This window comes from Lepeophtheirus salmonis, chromosome 5 (assembly GCF_016086655.4).
Source record: "Lepeophtheirus salmonis chromosome 5, UVic_Lsal_1.4, whole genome shotgun sequence".
Lineage (NCBI taxonomy): Eukaryota > Metazoa > Arthropoda > Copepoda > Siphonostomatoida > Caligidae > Lepeophtheirus > Lepeophtheirus salmonis.
The window spans coordinates 920,216-936,350 of record NC_052135.2 but is presented as its reverse complement, the minus strand read 5'-3'; the positions used below and the strand labels follow the sequence as shown (position 1 = coordinate 936,350).

At 31.1% G+C, this 16,135-nt stretch overlaps 3 protein-coding genes across 5 annotated transcripts; 1 reads left to right on the top strand and 2 right to left on the bottom strand.

Moving 5' to 3' along the window:
• Positions 1-2,078: 2,078 nt before the first annotated feature.
• par-6 (partitioning defective protein 6) lies at positions 2,079-4,650 on the bottom strand. Its single transcript, XM_040712136.2, has one exon. The coding sequence runs from the start codon at positions 3,320-3,322 to the stop codon at positions 2,411-2,413; it is 912 nt and encodes a 303-aa protein (XP_040568070.1). The 5' UTR covers positions 3,323-4,650; the 3' UTR covers positions 2,079-2,410.
• A 1,130-nt stretch (positions 4,651-5,780) lies between these two features.
• LOC121117829 (uncharacterized) lies at positions 5,781-8,054 on the top strand. 2 transcript variants are annotated; one of them, XM_040712336.2, is made up of 4 exons: positions 5,781-5,979; positions 6,051-6,173; positions 6,892-7,041; positions 7,104-8,034. In XM_040712336.2, exons 1-4 carry the CDS (start codon positions 5,826-5,828, stop codon positions 7,325-7,327), a joined length of 651 nt encoding a protein of 216 aa, XP_040568270.1. In that variant the 5' UTR covers positions 5,781-5,825; the 3' UTR covers positions 7,328-8,034. The 2 variants fall into 2 exon arrangements, with proteins under 2 accessions (XP_040568270.1, XP_040568269.1); XM_040712335.2 differs by having other exon boundaries at positions 5,784-5,979; positions 6,051-6,831; positions 7,104-8,054.
• On the bottom strand, positions 7,956-12,120 carry LOC121117827 (uncharacterized). 2 transcript variants are annotated; one of them, XM_040712334.2, is made up of 5 exons: positions 11,755-12,120; positions 10,087-10,313; positions 9,935-10,021; positions 9,654-9,859; positions 7,956-8,373 (listed from the first exon to the last, which is right to left on the bottom strand). In XM_040712334.2, the coding sequence occupies exons 1-5, from the start codon at positions 11,966-11,968 to the stop codon at positions 8,130-8,132; spliced, it is 978 nt and encodes a 325-aa protein (XP_040568268.1). In that variant the 5' UTR covers positions 11,969-12,120; the 3' UTR covers positions 7,956-8,129. The 2 variants fall into 2 exon arrangements, with proteins under 2 accessions (XP_040568268.1, XP_040568267.1); XM_040712333.2 differs by having other exon boundaries at positions 9,597-9,859; positions 11,755-12,095.
• Between the last annotated feature and the right edge of the window lie 4,015 nt (positions 12,121-16,135).

The window sequence follows — 16,135 nt, the reverse complement described above, 5'->3', positions numbered from 1 at the left end:
TGTACAATCATCTAATCAAGATGCAATCGAGTTTTATTCGAAGAAAGGATTCAAGAAAGTGCGATTGGAGAAAATGTATTATAAACGTCTAGAGTGTCCCGATGCTTATTTCTTCGAAAAGTATTTTGAATAGGGATATTGTTCTCTCACAAACTTGTAACTTTCTAGATAGAACAGCTTTTTTCCACAATTTACAGAAATAATCACTAAATTTGAAATTTAATTTTAGATCATAATAAATAAATCGACTGTAAATTATTATAATTATCAACCAAACGAATAGCATCTGATTTTTTCATGTTACAGGGCATTTTTGCGTATCAGTTCCTCTTGAGTACAATATATTTAATGTTTAAAGTGGATTATAATAGAACCTTATTCCAGTATCTCGAAAAATAAGTAAAAAACCATATGCTTCAAAATATCAAGATCAAATATCAAAAGAGAAAACTTAAAGAATAATCTCGAATTTGTTGTTAATTTGAGAACTTTTGACTCGACTTGGACTTTAAAATTAATAACTGGTCCCTTAAACTTGCTAAGACATGTTCAAAAAGTAATTCAAGTCTCTCTGATCACTAAGGGTTACACAAATAGCGTAGATCTTCCTCAAACATAGGAAATAATGACAATGCATTCTCAGAAAGGAATCAATGATGGCTGGAAGTTCACATCTTGATTTCAAATATCCAATAATATGATTAGTTTATCGCCATATTGCAAAGAAAGTGGGCCAATATACAAAGATTTCTAACAAGCTTTTGTTCACTTTCAAGTTTTGAAAATAATCAAAGATTTTATATTGCTTAATTTTTAACACGTTGAAGATTTTGGGGAGCGTTTCTACTAATTGGTATTCCAACTAACGAGAGGCAGAGTTTAGATAAGGAAAAAACAGTTAGTGCAGTAATCAGTAACTGTAAAACGTTTATTGCTCAATATTCACTAAAGATAGAGTGATGGAACGAAGAAATATAAGGACTATTTTGATATCAGCTACCGTAAGATACACCGCTGTAACTCTGAGGATTCCTTTACCACAAAACTAATCGTAGATTTATGCCGCCGAATTTACCAAATATTTTCCATTGATCATACTCCGGTATAAAAGGACTTTCTAGACTAATTATACATCGGTATAAGATGTACAAGGAAGAAACTACGGACTGATTTGTCTTTTTTTAGTTGTTCTAATGTTTTTTAAGTAGCATTTAGTTTAAACATTATTCTAGTAAGTTCAAAGATTTGTTTTACATAAGGTTATATTTTAGAAAAGTCTCATATTTGTAATACTGATAAAAAAGTCATTAAATTAATTTTAAACTAAAATATTTATTTAAACATTAATTTACTCTATTTTATCCATTTAATCATTGTTATTTAATGACAATTAAACGGAATACAAATATTTTTGAAAAAAAAGAAATTCTAGTAATGAAATGTTTGTTACACGTTGACTTAACTCGCACTTGGAATCAAAGACTATGACTTAAATTGTCCAAGAATTGAATATTCATTGAAGCAAAAACAAAAAAGTACATGGGTATTCACTAAAAGTGAATGATGTCTTAATCAATCAATCATATACTTATAGACTAGATCATCATCTTGAAACCAAAATTCAATATCAAACGAAGAAAAATTATTTTTAGTTGAAGCAAATATTTTCCAGAATTATAATTGTGAACAAAACAGTGTAGTTAATTTATAACTTGAATTTTGCCTGTGAAAATTGGACGTGTGGAGGGTGAATAATCACTATCCTAGTTTGAAGCAAAAACGATTGCGTACATCAGTGGGAAAATTAGAAGCATTCATTATGGGAAGAAAAATATTTTACGTATATCCCCTAATATAAACGTTTTTAAGAAAATGGGTTATACAATTACTCCTTAAATACTACAATTAGTATATGATTTTTATATAATTGTTGTACTTAAATTGACAGATGGACATATCCGTTCAAGTGTTAACATAATATTATAAACTTATCGACACAGTATGAGTCAGGTGTGACTAATAAGCAACTAAGTAATAAGAAAACACTTAGAAATAGGAAATAGATAGTCCCAGGGATCTGAATTGAACTTATTTAAAGTTGATCTTTTATTTATTTTCATCTAAAGAGTACATAAAGCATCATTTTGTGATTTAAAAAAAAATATTCTAGAAACGAGTGGGGAATCTAGATAAAAGAAGATTCCCCTTATAGTGAATGATAAAACAAATAAATAAAAAGATAGAATACTTATATATTTACACACATTCACTGAAGAAATCATTTTTGATTGGGTAATAATATAAAAATAAAAATATATGTATGTATGTATATGATAGTAATAAGAATGGACGAATTAGTCGTCGGTGTTTTCCGCCAATATAAAAGAGATGACTAAAAGATGATCGTAGCTTATAAGTGAAGCACTTGTTTTTTCGAATGGGAGTGCGCTGCAGCGGCATAGTCGAGAGATGTAAGATCTCGTATCTCATCTTCATCGTCGTGATCAGATCCTCCTGCACTATGGTTGGAAGAAGTCTTAGAGAGGAGTGATCCGTGAGAATTTCTTGAGAAGCTGCCTCGTCGAGGAGGGATGAGAGTGGTTCTTTGATTGGCGGGTTTGACCGTAACGATAAGATTAGAGCTATTTGCAACCATCATGTCCGTGACCTGATCCAGAGATTTCCCAGCAATTTCTATGCCATTGACTTCTAATACCTCGTCATTGACAGCTAGTAACCCTGTACTTTCTGCGAGTCCTCCAGGAAGAAGTCGTGAAATAAATATACCCGGGACTTTTTCAAGGCCTTCCGGCGTGACACGCACAGAGGTTCCATCGCGGATGTAGAATCCAAGGGGTTTGTCGGATCCATGTTTGAGAAGTCGTACACGTCTGCATGTATCTGGAACAAGATCCACATCGATTATAGCAGAGACTTGTCGAAACTCGGAGGGTCTCGAAATGGAAATCAAGGATCTTGGGGATGGATTATGTGCGAGGATGGAGAGCAAGGGGCGATGCAGCCCTTCGGACCGCGAGTGCAGCAGAGACTTTTCAAACTCGCCGAAACGTTGAATGACTAATCGAAGAAGAGGCCGCGCGTTCACCAGAGCGCGCTGGTAATTATCCGTGTTGTTGATGGGCAACAGATCGTTGTCCTTGGGGTCAATGAAAGCGATCGTGAAAGGCACTTTGTCCAACAAGTGAAGGCTCTGCACACGGCTATGAAATGACTCAAAACTAGGGTACTTGGAACGGTCCAAGCTGAACCGACGAAACTCGGCGTCAAATTTGGATTTCACCTCCACGAATCCACCCTCCATTGCCAAATCTCAACACGTCGCACTTCAAGGACACATCCGATTCCCAGCCTCCAACCACATCCCCTCCGTACCTTTCACCTCTCTCTCACACACACACACAATTCCGTCCAACAAAAATACCCTCCAACAAACTCAATCACTCATCAGTAGTCACCGATCATGACCACCACTACCAACTTATACAAACTCAACTCAAGCAAATTGAGGGGTACAGGCACAGCAAAGAGAGAAAAAGGAGGAGTCCTTAGTACAGGCCAGCTTCAGCCCTCTCTTCCTCTATCTACCTTCCATTCCACTTGCATTGCAGCATTCCACCTCCTCCTCCTCCTCTTCATTCCTTCTATCGCTGTCTAGCAGCTACCTACTTCACTCAGAGAACACTGAAATCATTCAAATGAATATGGAATGCGCTCTTTTTTGCTGCTTGACAAGAGTGCAAAGAAATGTTAACATGTTCATAAATAAATATAAAACAGTTATGGGATACTTTGTCCAAAATCTTTTTGCCAAATGACCACTGCTTAAAATATATTCATGCTTCAATACTACGCAGTATCGTGGGAACCACATTGTGGTTATCGCATTAACTATAATTCGTCTTTCCCAAAAAATTTTAAATTATTAATTGTTCAAATTTAGTCTCTCTCCAAAAATTTTAACACTGAAAGTTAAATAATAGTTTTTTGTCTCTTATTAAAATAAAGTTATATGTTAAATTTGGCATTCATAATATAAAAAAATTGTGTCTAAATCGTAAAAAAGTCCCTCCAAATAAAAATTCTGGTCGCGACCCTGCCCTGGGCTATGATATCCCCCACATTTAAATACATTTCTGCACCGGCGATATACTATGTAATTATAATTCATATTTACACTACTTCTATGTAAAAAGATAAAGCATTTAGTTATTTACCACGAATTGCAATAATTAATAGCTTATTAATTAATAATTAATTCATATTATTTTTTTTCACCGAAGTGGCATTCAGCAAAAATATTCTCAGCAAAGTGTCCGTGCATAAATAACCACTTACTCAGCATTTATTTCAATCTAATTGCATCAAAATTCTTCAATATCTAGAATAATTTTTTTTTCTAGCTATACGAACAGCCAATTTCATGCAAATAAAAAAATGAAAATTGTTTAAAAAAATTATTTTACTGCTAGTTTTTTTCCAAAAGTTGGATTGAATTGTGAATTAACTCCATTTTATCTCAGCATATATTCAGGGGTATCCGCAGGGGTTAGGATGAAGAAAAGAAAAGGATTTTTTTTGTTTTAAATATAATTTTTTTATCATTAGGGTAAATTAGGGAGCAGAGCAAAAAAAAAAGTAAAATTTGAACCTTTTTTTTCAAAAAATTACATTTTTGTGGAGAGCTATAGATTTTTGGAAATTTTTTGGGAAAAAATTTAATTTTTAATTTTTTTCCTTCCTAAAAAAACTCTATAAATACCCATTAATTTTTGAATTTTTTTGTGAAAATCTATTGATTTTTGAAATTTTTGTAAATAGCTGTAGATTTAAAAAAAAAAATCCAAAAAATTTAATATTTAATTTTTTTAAAATTAATTTTTGGATTTAAAAAAAAATCATTTTCATGTGTTTTATTATAAAACTTGAGTTGAATTAAAAATATATAATATTTCATTGAAATGGTTAAACTTTCTATTTTAAAAGTTTTATTATTTTTGGAAATGTTTTATATATGATTATGACTATGAGTTGTTAAAGTTTCAATTTACAGAATATATTAATTTCAATATGAGAAAATTATGTTGCACTTCAGTCAAAATAAGTGCACGCCAAAAGAAGATATCTTTCCATATTTATTTGAGTGTTCCCTCTACCTACTGAACTACTCTCTCCTTTTTTCCCTCAATTTCATCATGAGCCACTGCAATTTCTTCTTCTTCTTCTTCTTCTTCTTCTCTAGCTCTAAATTAAATATGAATATGATTCATAAAATCATAAGCTAGATCATGAGTTCACCCCTTCAACTTTATTCACACCTTCCAAGGAAAAGCAATTCATATCTTATTTTCTACGTTCTATTAGGTGTATTCTGTATTCCTCCTCGGAATAAAGCAGACTAACCTCCCCTCACTTACTCAACTAATAATAATCCTGAGGATATTCAATCGACTCCTCAGTATTAAATTATGCGTTATTTGATGAGTAATTAATGTTTGTATTATGATATCTACCTCTTACATTTGATGAATAATATATATTTTCGCAATCATTTTATTCTAAAATATTTTTGAAGAGAAAGGACATTTTCAGGACAATGATTTATATTATATATATATATATACGGATGCCTTCTCCGAATTTTAAGATACAATGCATGTCACGAACATGTTGAACTCAGAAATTGTTGAATACAATCCCCGGGAAATTCAACCGACTCTTGCTACAGGTATTAATGTAATACCTGACTTTTTTCTTTTGATAACAATAACCAAGGAGAAGGCAGTAATTTATAGAAGAAATAAGCAATGGACGAGATAGAATTTTTATCCAAGAACCTCAAAGTGAGTCTTGGGTTTTCATCTATTGGAGCCCTTTTTATCACTATTTGTTTCTTCTCTCCATATTGGCTTCAATCATTTCCATCGGAGCGTGTTCCTAACCCTAAATTTACCAATTTAGGTTAATATTCTCTATTAAGATCTACAAAATAATATCTATGTTCATAATTTAACGAATAAATTACATTGTAGGACTATGGGAAGTTTGCTTTGACGGATTTCACGATATGAGACATCAATATGATACACGATTTTATGGTTGTAAGCATATCCTTCTGGAAGAATATGCCATAATTCAACATGAAATACAGCCACGTAAGAATGAACAAATTTTTGATGATTAATTTATGATATTGTATGCTATTTTGAATAAAGCATGTAAGGTCAAAATTATTCTAAAGCGTATGAAAGTAAAATTAAATTAGGTCATTTGACATAACATAGATATTTTTTTACTAAGCCAACCCTCCATTCATTTTTACCCTCATAGTTGAAGTTAAAAAGTCTGCTGATGAGATATATATAAATATTATACATTGTAGTAATGCTACAAATTATTGTATCTGACGGTTACTGAAAGGCAGGTAGTAGAGGTATAGTTCTTAGTTTTGTTGTTTGATAACCTCAGTTAGAAGTTTATCTATAAGCTTTCTTTGAAAGATGGGGTTGGCACATGATATTCTTCCGGATACAAATGTGGATCGTGAATGGACAAAATCAGGAAAATGGGCAATGCTTGTCCTTACCACTGCATCTACTTTTATAACAATTGCCTTTACAACTCCTTATTGGTTAGAAAGTGATCCAAGATTTTATCAGAGTAAAGTAGCTCATGTGGGGCTTTGGGTTCATTGCTTCAGGTCTCTTCCCGATTTTTATGACCTGAAGAATGAACGATATTTTGCTGGATGTCGTTGGCTTTACAATCCCTTTACAGAGGGATATAGTAATATAAGGAATATTTTGGCTCCTCGTAATTAACTATGTTCATAAGAAATTCAATACAATTTAATAATCTATTTTTTTTCAACAGCTTTTTTCGTGGCGACTCAATTTTTTTTCACAATTTGCTTTACGACAATGCTCCTATCTATCGTATTAGTACTTATTTATCTTCTATGCATCGATGAGTACTACCGCGTTAGAATGTTACGATGGACTGGCTTTGATCTCATTCTTTCAGGTAATTTTGATAAAAAATAATATTTATGTCAAGTTAAGTAATATCTTTGAAAATAAATTTAGGTGGCTTTGGAGCCGTTGCCCTAATTGTTTTTGGTATATACGGGGATGGAAGAGACTATATGCCGGACTGGGAAAATAATTATATATCCTGGTCCTTTGGACTTGGATTTGTAGGGGTTGTAATGGAGTTTGTCAGTGGTGTTTTATTCATAGTAGAGAGTAGGATTATGCTTAGAAAGGAAATTGCTCGTGAGAAGCAGTATCCAATGGAGAAAAGGGTTTAAAAATCATAAATATGGATCTATAAATTGTCTTAATCCTCGTGAATGTAAATTAAAAAAAAAGTTTATGGCACCTTTGATAGCTAGACGACATAATATCTGCTGAAAGATATCACTATAATAACTAAAGGACTATTTGCTCGCCAATACGTTTGAATTTTCTAAATAGGGAGAAATCATTAATTAGATCATTAATATCTTGCAAGCTACAAGCTTATACTCCTTTTTGAATGTATGCTCAAGAGGATTTCGACATTTTCTCATCCCTAATCACAATTATAATTAGGTTCTTTTATCCAAGATATTTAGTCTTTGACTCTAAGTATCTTGTTTTATCATCTTTTTATAGAATCTAGTCAATTTTATTGTACAAAGTATGTACATTTCTGTATAAATACTTGTGAATAGGACTTTGATAATTAATATGTAAATAATACCTTAAATATTATCATAACCTGAATTAACACATATCATGATTCTTATTATAGAGCATCTCATGTTTTTTTTGTTCCTACATATTGTTTCCTTTCCATTAAATTTGGATAGAAAGATACAACTTTTATTATAAATACTATTTTTTTTTATAAATTATAAATATCAAACCACTTTTTATTATGTTGAATGTATACAATTTGTACATAATTTTTTTTATTTACATAAGCTTTGTACTTTTCTGTAAAAAATATGAAATATAGTGATTGTAAAAAAAATATAGTCGAAAGTTATTATTATATTGTTTACACTTTAAATTTAGTAATTTAATAACTAATTTTATAATTAAATAAGTATTTGTTTCATTCATGTCTTAACAACTCTCTTGATAAATGTCATAGTGTGCAGTTTTTATTAAAAACGGCCCGTAAGTCCCGTGCAATTGTCGAATTGAAAACTTTTTCGCGGGCGGAACATTAAAGAGCCCCATTTGGACTGATGTTTCTTTATTGTAAATTGAGTCATCAGACATTGTCCATTGTTGAGAGAAGGTAAGGCTCCGTAGCTCGGCTGCTTTTTCAAAGGCTTTTTTAAACTCAAAAGCCATATCTTCGACGCTGCAAGACCCAAAAAATATAGATAAAATGAAAGATAGGGAAGCTGATTTCAAAAAATATCCGCGGTTAGAATGTGTTAATGGCTGTTAATGTTATGATTGTTAGTCAAAAAGTTTATAATTTAATAAATTATTTATCCATTCATTAAAAAAAAAATATTTTGTTTTAAATTTGATTTTTTATAAGGTTTTATATTGAAATATATATATATTAAAATAAATTAAAATTAATACGACTGACGAAAGTCATTTAAAAAAGGTTTTTTTTACAAATAATTAATTATTAATTGAACCCAACTATATATAGATACATTATAGTTTTCCTTTCAGAATAGATTTAGTTAACATATAATGTCTCAAACATTGCCATACATATTTGTGAATCGGAGTTGTCACCAGACCCAGTACTGTGAAATTGAATCAGGGATGTGGCATTGAAGACTCTTGAGAAAAAAAATATCTACTCATTCATACAGAAATCTTAATATTTTAATAATGTAGGTAAGGCCAGAGATTTTGAGTACATTTGCCTACCTGGTGACAAGCCATGTCGATATATTTACTCATATACCTATAATATATGGAATAACCCCTCTATTTAGAGGTACTTTATTATTAACTTTTTATAGATATTGATAAATTTAAATTTTTGGAATTTTTCTATTTTAAAAAGTTGTACTTTTCCTGTTCTAGAAGAATTCAACTGTAAAGGAAAGGTATCATGCACAAAGGTGTAAGACTATTAGGTTTAAGACGATTACAATAAAGACACAGATATAACCTTCCAATTCAATTTAATCACTCTTCCATGTTTAGACTAAACGAATAAGATATTATCTTGATATCATGTTCTATTCGTCGAATAACCTCCAATGACAACTGCTTCTTGAAGGCTGATTTATTATTACTAAGTCAATTTATTAATATTGGTATTAAGTAATTAATTATTGATCTCCCTCCTTCTTTAAAAAACAATCAAATCATATAAAAAATCATGTGTGCACTTCAAAATAATCAAATAATGGAGTAATTTCATTAAGATTTTTCTTTAAAGATTTGTCTTTCATTTTGTTTGATAAGTAATTTCTACATATGGCAGATCATAAAATGATCCAATTGCTTTGTATTAAAAACTATATAGTTTATACAAAATTATTTCCTTGCGTTTTTTGATTCTCAAAATTCAACTAAAGAAGTAAGAGTCAAGGAATTTCAGTGTCTTACCCTTCAATGAGGCAAGAATCGTCAATTCCCTGGGTACACATAAGTTTGAAGACCCACCTAGAATAGTAGGGCTTGAATGTGTTTTGTACGCTGGAACCTTTATACATTGTAACAGCGAAAGAAGCGTTCCTTTTACAGTCTGATACTGCAGATATTCGATATTGATCAGATGGAATGGGTGCAACGAGGCGCCAATAAAACCAACTTTCTTCTCCACAACTGGCACAAGCCTTGATGTAACCTTGTCGAGTTGAATAATATTTCTAAAACAAACATATATATATATATATTTTGGCAAATGTAATATGCAGATATGCTTATTACTCAATACTCATTACCTTAAGACCAGTTTGATGTATGAGTTGACACTTCATTAAGTTATTACAATCCGTACATTTTATTTTATGCATGTGAGTTCCAGACACCTAAGACGAAAGTATTATATAACAAATAACAATCCTTGATATCAATGAAAGTTGTACAAACTCACCTGAGGATTTAGAGACCATTGCATTTCAACTTCAGGTTCAGTTGACCGTGTTGTAATGGCTAAGTAATAGAATCTCCAATCCTTATGGCGTGATTCAAGGCATGCCCATCCTCCACCACATTCCTTAATATAAAAAGGTAAAGCATTGGAGGATTCGTATATCGTTCTTTCGTGGACTTTATGAATGGCGGCTCTATATGCATTGGTGTTCATATCATTGGCATTGTCTGAAATAGGACAGACATAACAATAAGTACAAAACAAATTTGGACTCAATTTTCCTTTGCATCAATCACTTTGTACTTAATTGAGTAACCTAAAAAATCAATACATATTTGTTTTTTTGATTGAGTCAATTAGTCTGTCCTTCATGCTCACTTAAGGAAGGAGGAAGAGTCTTTGTTATTTGTTACATTTAATTTGTAATTTGGAGCATATCATATATATATATATATATATGTATATACAATATTATATTATATTATTTATATAAATATATCTTGTACAAATTTGAACTTTGTACAAGTTGCAACCAAAAAATTAGAAGAAGTATTTTTACTAAATGAGTAAAAAATTCCATTAAATGGTACATTTATTAATCTGACTTGTTGGATATAAAAGTATTAATTGATAAGTATTCTGTGGGCCATATTGAAAGTTCAAATCCCCAATGTTTTATTAATTATAAATGCATTATAAAATGACGTCAATGAAATGTTAGCATCAGCGTATCGTATTTAATTAAAATGGTGGGTGGTATGATTAAACAATACATTATATAAATTAAAACTTGCACTATTTAAAATTTGTACAACATTGTAACCTGTACACATCATATACTGTCAGCAAAAAATTCCAAGGAAAAAAACATGGATAAGTGACAATGAAAAAAATGGCACAATTCTTTTAAACTGACGTTGGTAGTAACTTATAAGAAAACAGTATATTTGATCGACACTTTAAGATAATTCTGCGATACAAAAAAGAGGGAGGACTTTATGTTGCTTCAGTATCCCTGGTTTTAGAAAAGAAAATACAAAAAAGTTACCAACTTCCATTCTAATTAATCCCTGTAGTATCTCTTAAATAGACATTGTCCAGGGATCAAAGTGATTCGAAACAGTTAAAATGTATTTGAACAAATTTTGTATGGCAAATTAAAAAATTATTAAAAATATTGAATACGGCAAGAAATAATATTATGGACCTTATTCCATGATTCACCGATGTGTTGTTAACAGCCTACCCGTAATATAGAATAACTGATGTAGACTAAAAAACCTTCTCATATACCTGCTTTTATTTATGGTTAAAAAGATTAAAATGCACATTATATCAATATGTATGTATTTAAATACATACATATTATGTTTTATAAAGGTGAAGATAAGTAGGACTTCCTTATCAACTTAAAAAAGGTCAAATATTGCATGAATAGGAGAGAGGGCAATTGTAATATTAATTGATAGTTTCCCCCATGGAGAATTTTCTTCCTTCAAGATTTTCCCTAATTTTTCTCTGATTATTCATTGTCTTGTATACTACTTCCTATATGAAAAAAATGATCTTTTTCAGTTACAAAAATATTATTTTGTGTGTGTGTAGATTTTTCTTTGCAATGGACTTAAATACGTGGGGCCTAAATGGTTCCTCCAAAGCAATACTCACAAAATTCTTTTTCGTTATACATGTAGCTAGGGCCGTGGTTTCGAAGTTTATTGTATGGATACATCCAATAGCCTTCGTAATATAGATATTCAAATCGCACAACTCTGTCGTATAGGTGTCTTGTACAGTCCCGAAAAACCTCATTGGCATACCCATAATGTAAGCACATCAAGTTGAAAGCTAAGAAACAAAGTTTGTTCAAGGAAACAGTCATAACGTCACTAATTGTCAACAATTTGTTTGTATAAAATGATCACACACTCTATATGGATCCTTTGGACGGAATGAACTAAAAATATAGTACAGATTCCTTATTTGATTGATGAGAATATAATCATATTCCCCCATTATTTTCTCTCTCATACTGCTTCTCTTCAATTCATGATGAGATAATTTTTCGGAGCTACGCAAAAATGTGAAGATGTTTCTCCCTCACACCACTCAGTAGCATCAGTTTTCTACTACGAACTTGAACTTCCGCTCACTTAAATCAATTCGAATATATACTAAAGCCATTCTCGAATCTTTATTCATAATATATAACGTACATTATGTAACAATATTTCGTCAAATATTGAAATATTGCAACAGTAAATTTCTATTTGTTTATAGAGAATTTAGACTGACTATGTATTTTCAATAGAAAATACCAAATTTAGAATAAAGTCCACTTAAACGAATCTGTCCCCCCAAAAAAAAGGCGAAGACCGTTCTTCGATTCAAACGAATCCCAAACAGAAAGAAATAGACCAATCTAGCTGAAAGTTGGTGTATATTCTTCCAAGAGATGCTACTAACTAAACATAACCTCGATTTGCGCCAATAGTGCCATCTCTTATACTTTGAAATGACTTTTCGACGGACCCTTACTTACATAAGAGGGGGACTTCCACCAATAACTCAATAGTGAGGTCCGGGTTATGATAAATTTATTCATAGGTCCACTTAGGAATAAAAAAAGTTTAATAAATGAATATGTCTACTGTCTATAATCTAGACGCATAAATTTGAAGCCTACGTAGGTGTGGCCGCAGGGTTTAGGATGGAGGGGATTGAGCCTCCCCCTAATCAAGGAATTTTTGTTGTTATGACCCAAAATTATTGCTTAGCAGGAAAAAATTCAAATGGGAAAACTAGCAGAACATTCTTTTTTAAAGTTTTCTTTTCTAAAAGAAGACTATTTGAAAAAATGAAGGCCCGAGCAAAAATTTTAAATTTAAAACTTTTGCAAAAATCAAGCCCCCCAAAAAAAAAAAAAAAAAAAAAAACCACACACCTTTGGACACAGCTGATAAGTTATTATCACAAAGTTATCAATGATTACACACAGTTAACTTATTATCCAGGCATATTAACAACATTTACTAAGGCCGATCATTTTAAAAATGACTACTTCATATATCCAAGGCTAAAGGAGGTGCGGTGTGGGAGTTGGTGATTGGGTGTCATTACCTATTAGGTCGGCTGAAAAGTTTGTGAGCTGACATATAGATGGGCCACTAGAATTCATTCACATGATTTTTAATTAGTATTGACCTTCCAAAGATATGTGATATATACGGAACGTTCTAGAGACTAAAGTACTCATTGGCTCATCCCGTCATGTCAAATAAAATTTATCAGGCTATTATTAATATTCTTTCATTCTTGAGGAGTAGTATCTAAGTATGGAGTAACTACGTGAGAGTGAGCTCATGAAAAATGGAGATATTTCCGGGGGAGCCATCTTTTATATTATCTTAATTAGGTGTGTCTGTTCGTTGGCGCCTAATAACTCTAGGTAATGCTGGATAATACCGCTAGTATATTAATAATTGCAGAACACAGTACCCCGTATGACTCATGGTACACTAGATGATAGATGTATCTATAAATTGGTCATTCCACGAGAAAACGGACTTATTGAAATACGAAAATGAATTTTTGTATATGTAACTCAATCCAACTCACTGAGTTCTAAGAGATGAAGAAATTAGCATTTTGATGAATTTTTCTTGAGTGATATACAAAGTTGTACGCTTATCAGTCTAGCTGTTCTAGTTTTTGAACTGCTAGAACTGGAACTGAAAAGGTCGAACCAAGACAGCAATATATTGCTTATAAGTCTCGGTTCTTGTGTTTTTTTTCCTTTATAAGAAAATACAATATTTATTATGAAAATAAATTAGCTTTAATCAATAAGTCCATTTTCTGAGTTTTTTTGTGCAATTGCATTGTTTTCCAATGATTTTTTTACGTTGCCAGGTGTTAAATTTTTTGAAAAAAAACCCTTCCCAAATTAAGAATTTTTTTAGTATTTGAAATTTCATATTTCAATATTTTTTCCAAAAAAAAAAAAATTTCTTTGAAAAGTATTGAATTTTTTGTAAATAGCTTTTGGATTTTGGATTTTTTTTTTGTCAATAACGGTGGTTTTTTGAATTTTTTTTCCAAAAAAAATTAATACTTGAAATTTCATTTTTCAAATTTTTTTCCCAAAAAAATTAATTTTCTTTGAAAATCTTTGAATTTTTTATCAAAAAAAAATAATACTAGAAATTGTTTGTGAATAGCTATGGATTTCTGATATTTTTTATAAATAACAGTGGATTTTTGAAATGTCATCTTTCGAATTTTTTTCCAAAAAATTTAATTTTCTTTGAAAAGCTTTGAATTTTATATTTTTTTTCAAAAAAAAATTAATACTAGAGATTTTTTGTGAATAGTCATAGATTTTTGGAATTTCTTTAAAAAAAAAAATCCAAAAAAATAAATAAACATATAATCCTGACGATGCGGAATCCTGGGTAGTCTATCTCATTCCTCCTATTGGAATATAGATTTTTTTGACCTAGATACAATAGTGAACTAGTTGTTCATTTTTCAGGTTGGAGGGATCATGTGAAGCCTAAAATAAAGAAATCACAACGGAACAATATATTATATTGATATATGAAAAAGTACTTATTTTATTTTTTTGTTTGTTTGTTAAAAAAAAGCACAAATAATCATAAGCTTACACTATATGTATGTATTACAATACATATATGATAAAATATTTAATCACTCACATTTGAATTATATTAAAATTATGCCAACTATAATTGTAATAATAATAATGATATTTAAGTATGATAACAAAAGTAACTCTACTTCAAACATGATTATACATTAGCGTTTGAATTCAACACATAATTAATTAAAAGATGAGGAGAAAGAAAGGTAAAATGAATAAAGATATATGCAGTCAGAAAAGGGGCATGTCGGGTTGAGACAGCTGAGAATTTGAACGACTTTGGTTTAATTTATTTTATAAATATTTTATATTTATAAAATAAAATAATAAATGGATTTATTCTTATAATCAAAATTTACAGAGTAAATATCCAGGTGTCCCTGGATATATCCATGATCCTTTATCAATTTATATGAATATACTAGGTAACTTGCGGGGAAAACTGCACTTGAGAAAATTGCCATGGAGGAAAATTGCCCGTATTTTGTTCAAACTTCATGATGAATAATAACCCATTATAAATTCGCTTGATATTAATTATGACAAAATCTTAACTTATATGTTTGTTCCATCCCCAAAGTGTGAGTAATATTATTGCAATATAGGAGGAGGGGGAGGGGGGGGGGGATAAATAGCTTAGATCCTCTTAAAATATGGTTAAATACTCTCTACCCTGACCATTGAAATACAAGTAATGTTATTTGGATGTAACGTAGCACTATAAGAAAAAATACTTAAATGGCGTAAAAACACAGCAAAAATTTGGTGTTTAAAGTTTACAAACCGAGGGCTTAAACTATTTTTTGGTATTAGAGGGGTTCTTTGGACGTATGTGATGCTTTGGTGGTTTTTAAGGATCCAGCGATACCCCCAAGTACTCTACGCAGCCCTAGGGCTTGGAACTATTTTTTGCTATTAGAGGAGTTCTTTGGATATATTGGAGGCAGTTTTTAGTAATCTCACAGTAGCCCCGTGTCGATTCGAGGGTATTCAACCATATTATAAGAGGCCCTAAACTATCTATTCTCCCTCCCTCCTTACCAATCCTCTCGTTCCATTTCTTAGAAGATTGGATTGAATTTAAAATATTACAAGGAAATTGTTTGCAATAATATTACTCATACTTGAAGGTACTACTCTCTTGGGGGATAGACCAAACAAATATGTTTGTCATAAATATTTGTCATAACTAATATTATGCGAATTTATAATGCGTTATTATTCATCATGAAGAATGAACAAAATACGGCAATTTTCTCCAGGGGAGTTTGTCCTAGTAGCACTGGGTAGGTATATCTAATATCATTATCCTCATTGAGGGACTCGAAAAATTTGCTTTTGAAAGAATAATAAGAATCAAAATAGGGGAAGAATGAACAGTGCGAA

Coding starts and splice junctions, on each gene's coding strand:
- par-6 (XM_040712136.2), bottom strand. CDS start 3,322: ATGGAGGGTGGATTCGTGGAGGTGAAATCCAAATTTGACGCCGAGTTT.
- LOC121117829 (XM_040712335.2), top strand. CDS start 6,519: ATGGGGTTGGCACATGATATTCTTCCGGATACAAATGTGGATCGTGAA. Junction 6,832..6,891: donor AAGGAATATTTTGGCTCCTC/GTAATTAACTAT, acceptor TTTTTTCAACAG/CTTTTTTCGTGGCGACTCAA. Junction 7,042..7,103: donor CTTTGATCTCATTCTTTCAG/GTAATTTTGATA, acceptor AAATAAATTTAG/GTGGCTTTGGAGCCGTTGCC.
- LOC121117827 (XM_040712333.2), bottom strand. CDS start 11,968: ATGACTGTTTCCTTGAACAAACTTTGTTTCTTAGCTTTCAACTTGATG. Junction 10,022..10,086: donor AATGGTCTCTAAATCCTCAG/GTGAGTTTGTAC, acceptor CTTTCGTCTTAG/GTGTCTGGAACTCACATGCA. Junction 8,374..9,596: donor GATTCTTGCCTCATTGAAGG/GTAAGACACTGA, acceptor TGGGTCTTGCAG/CGTCGAAGATATGGCTTTTG.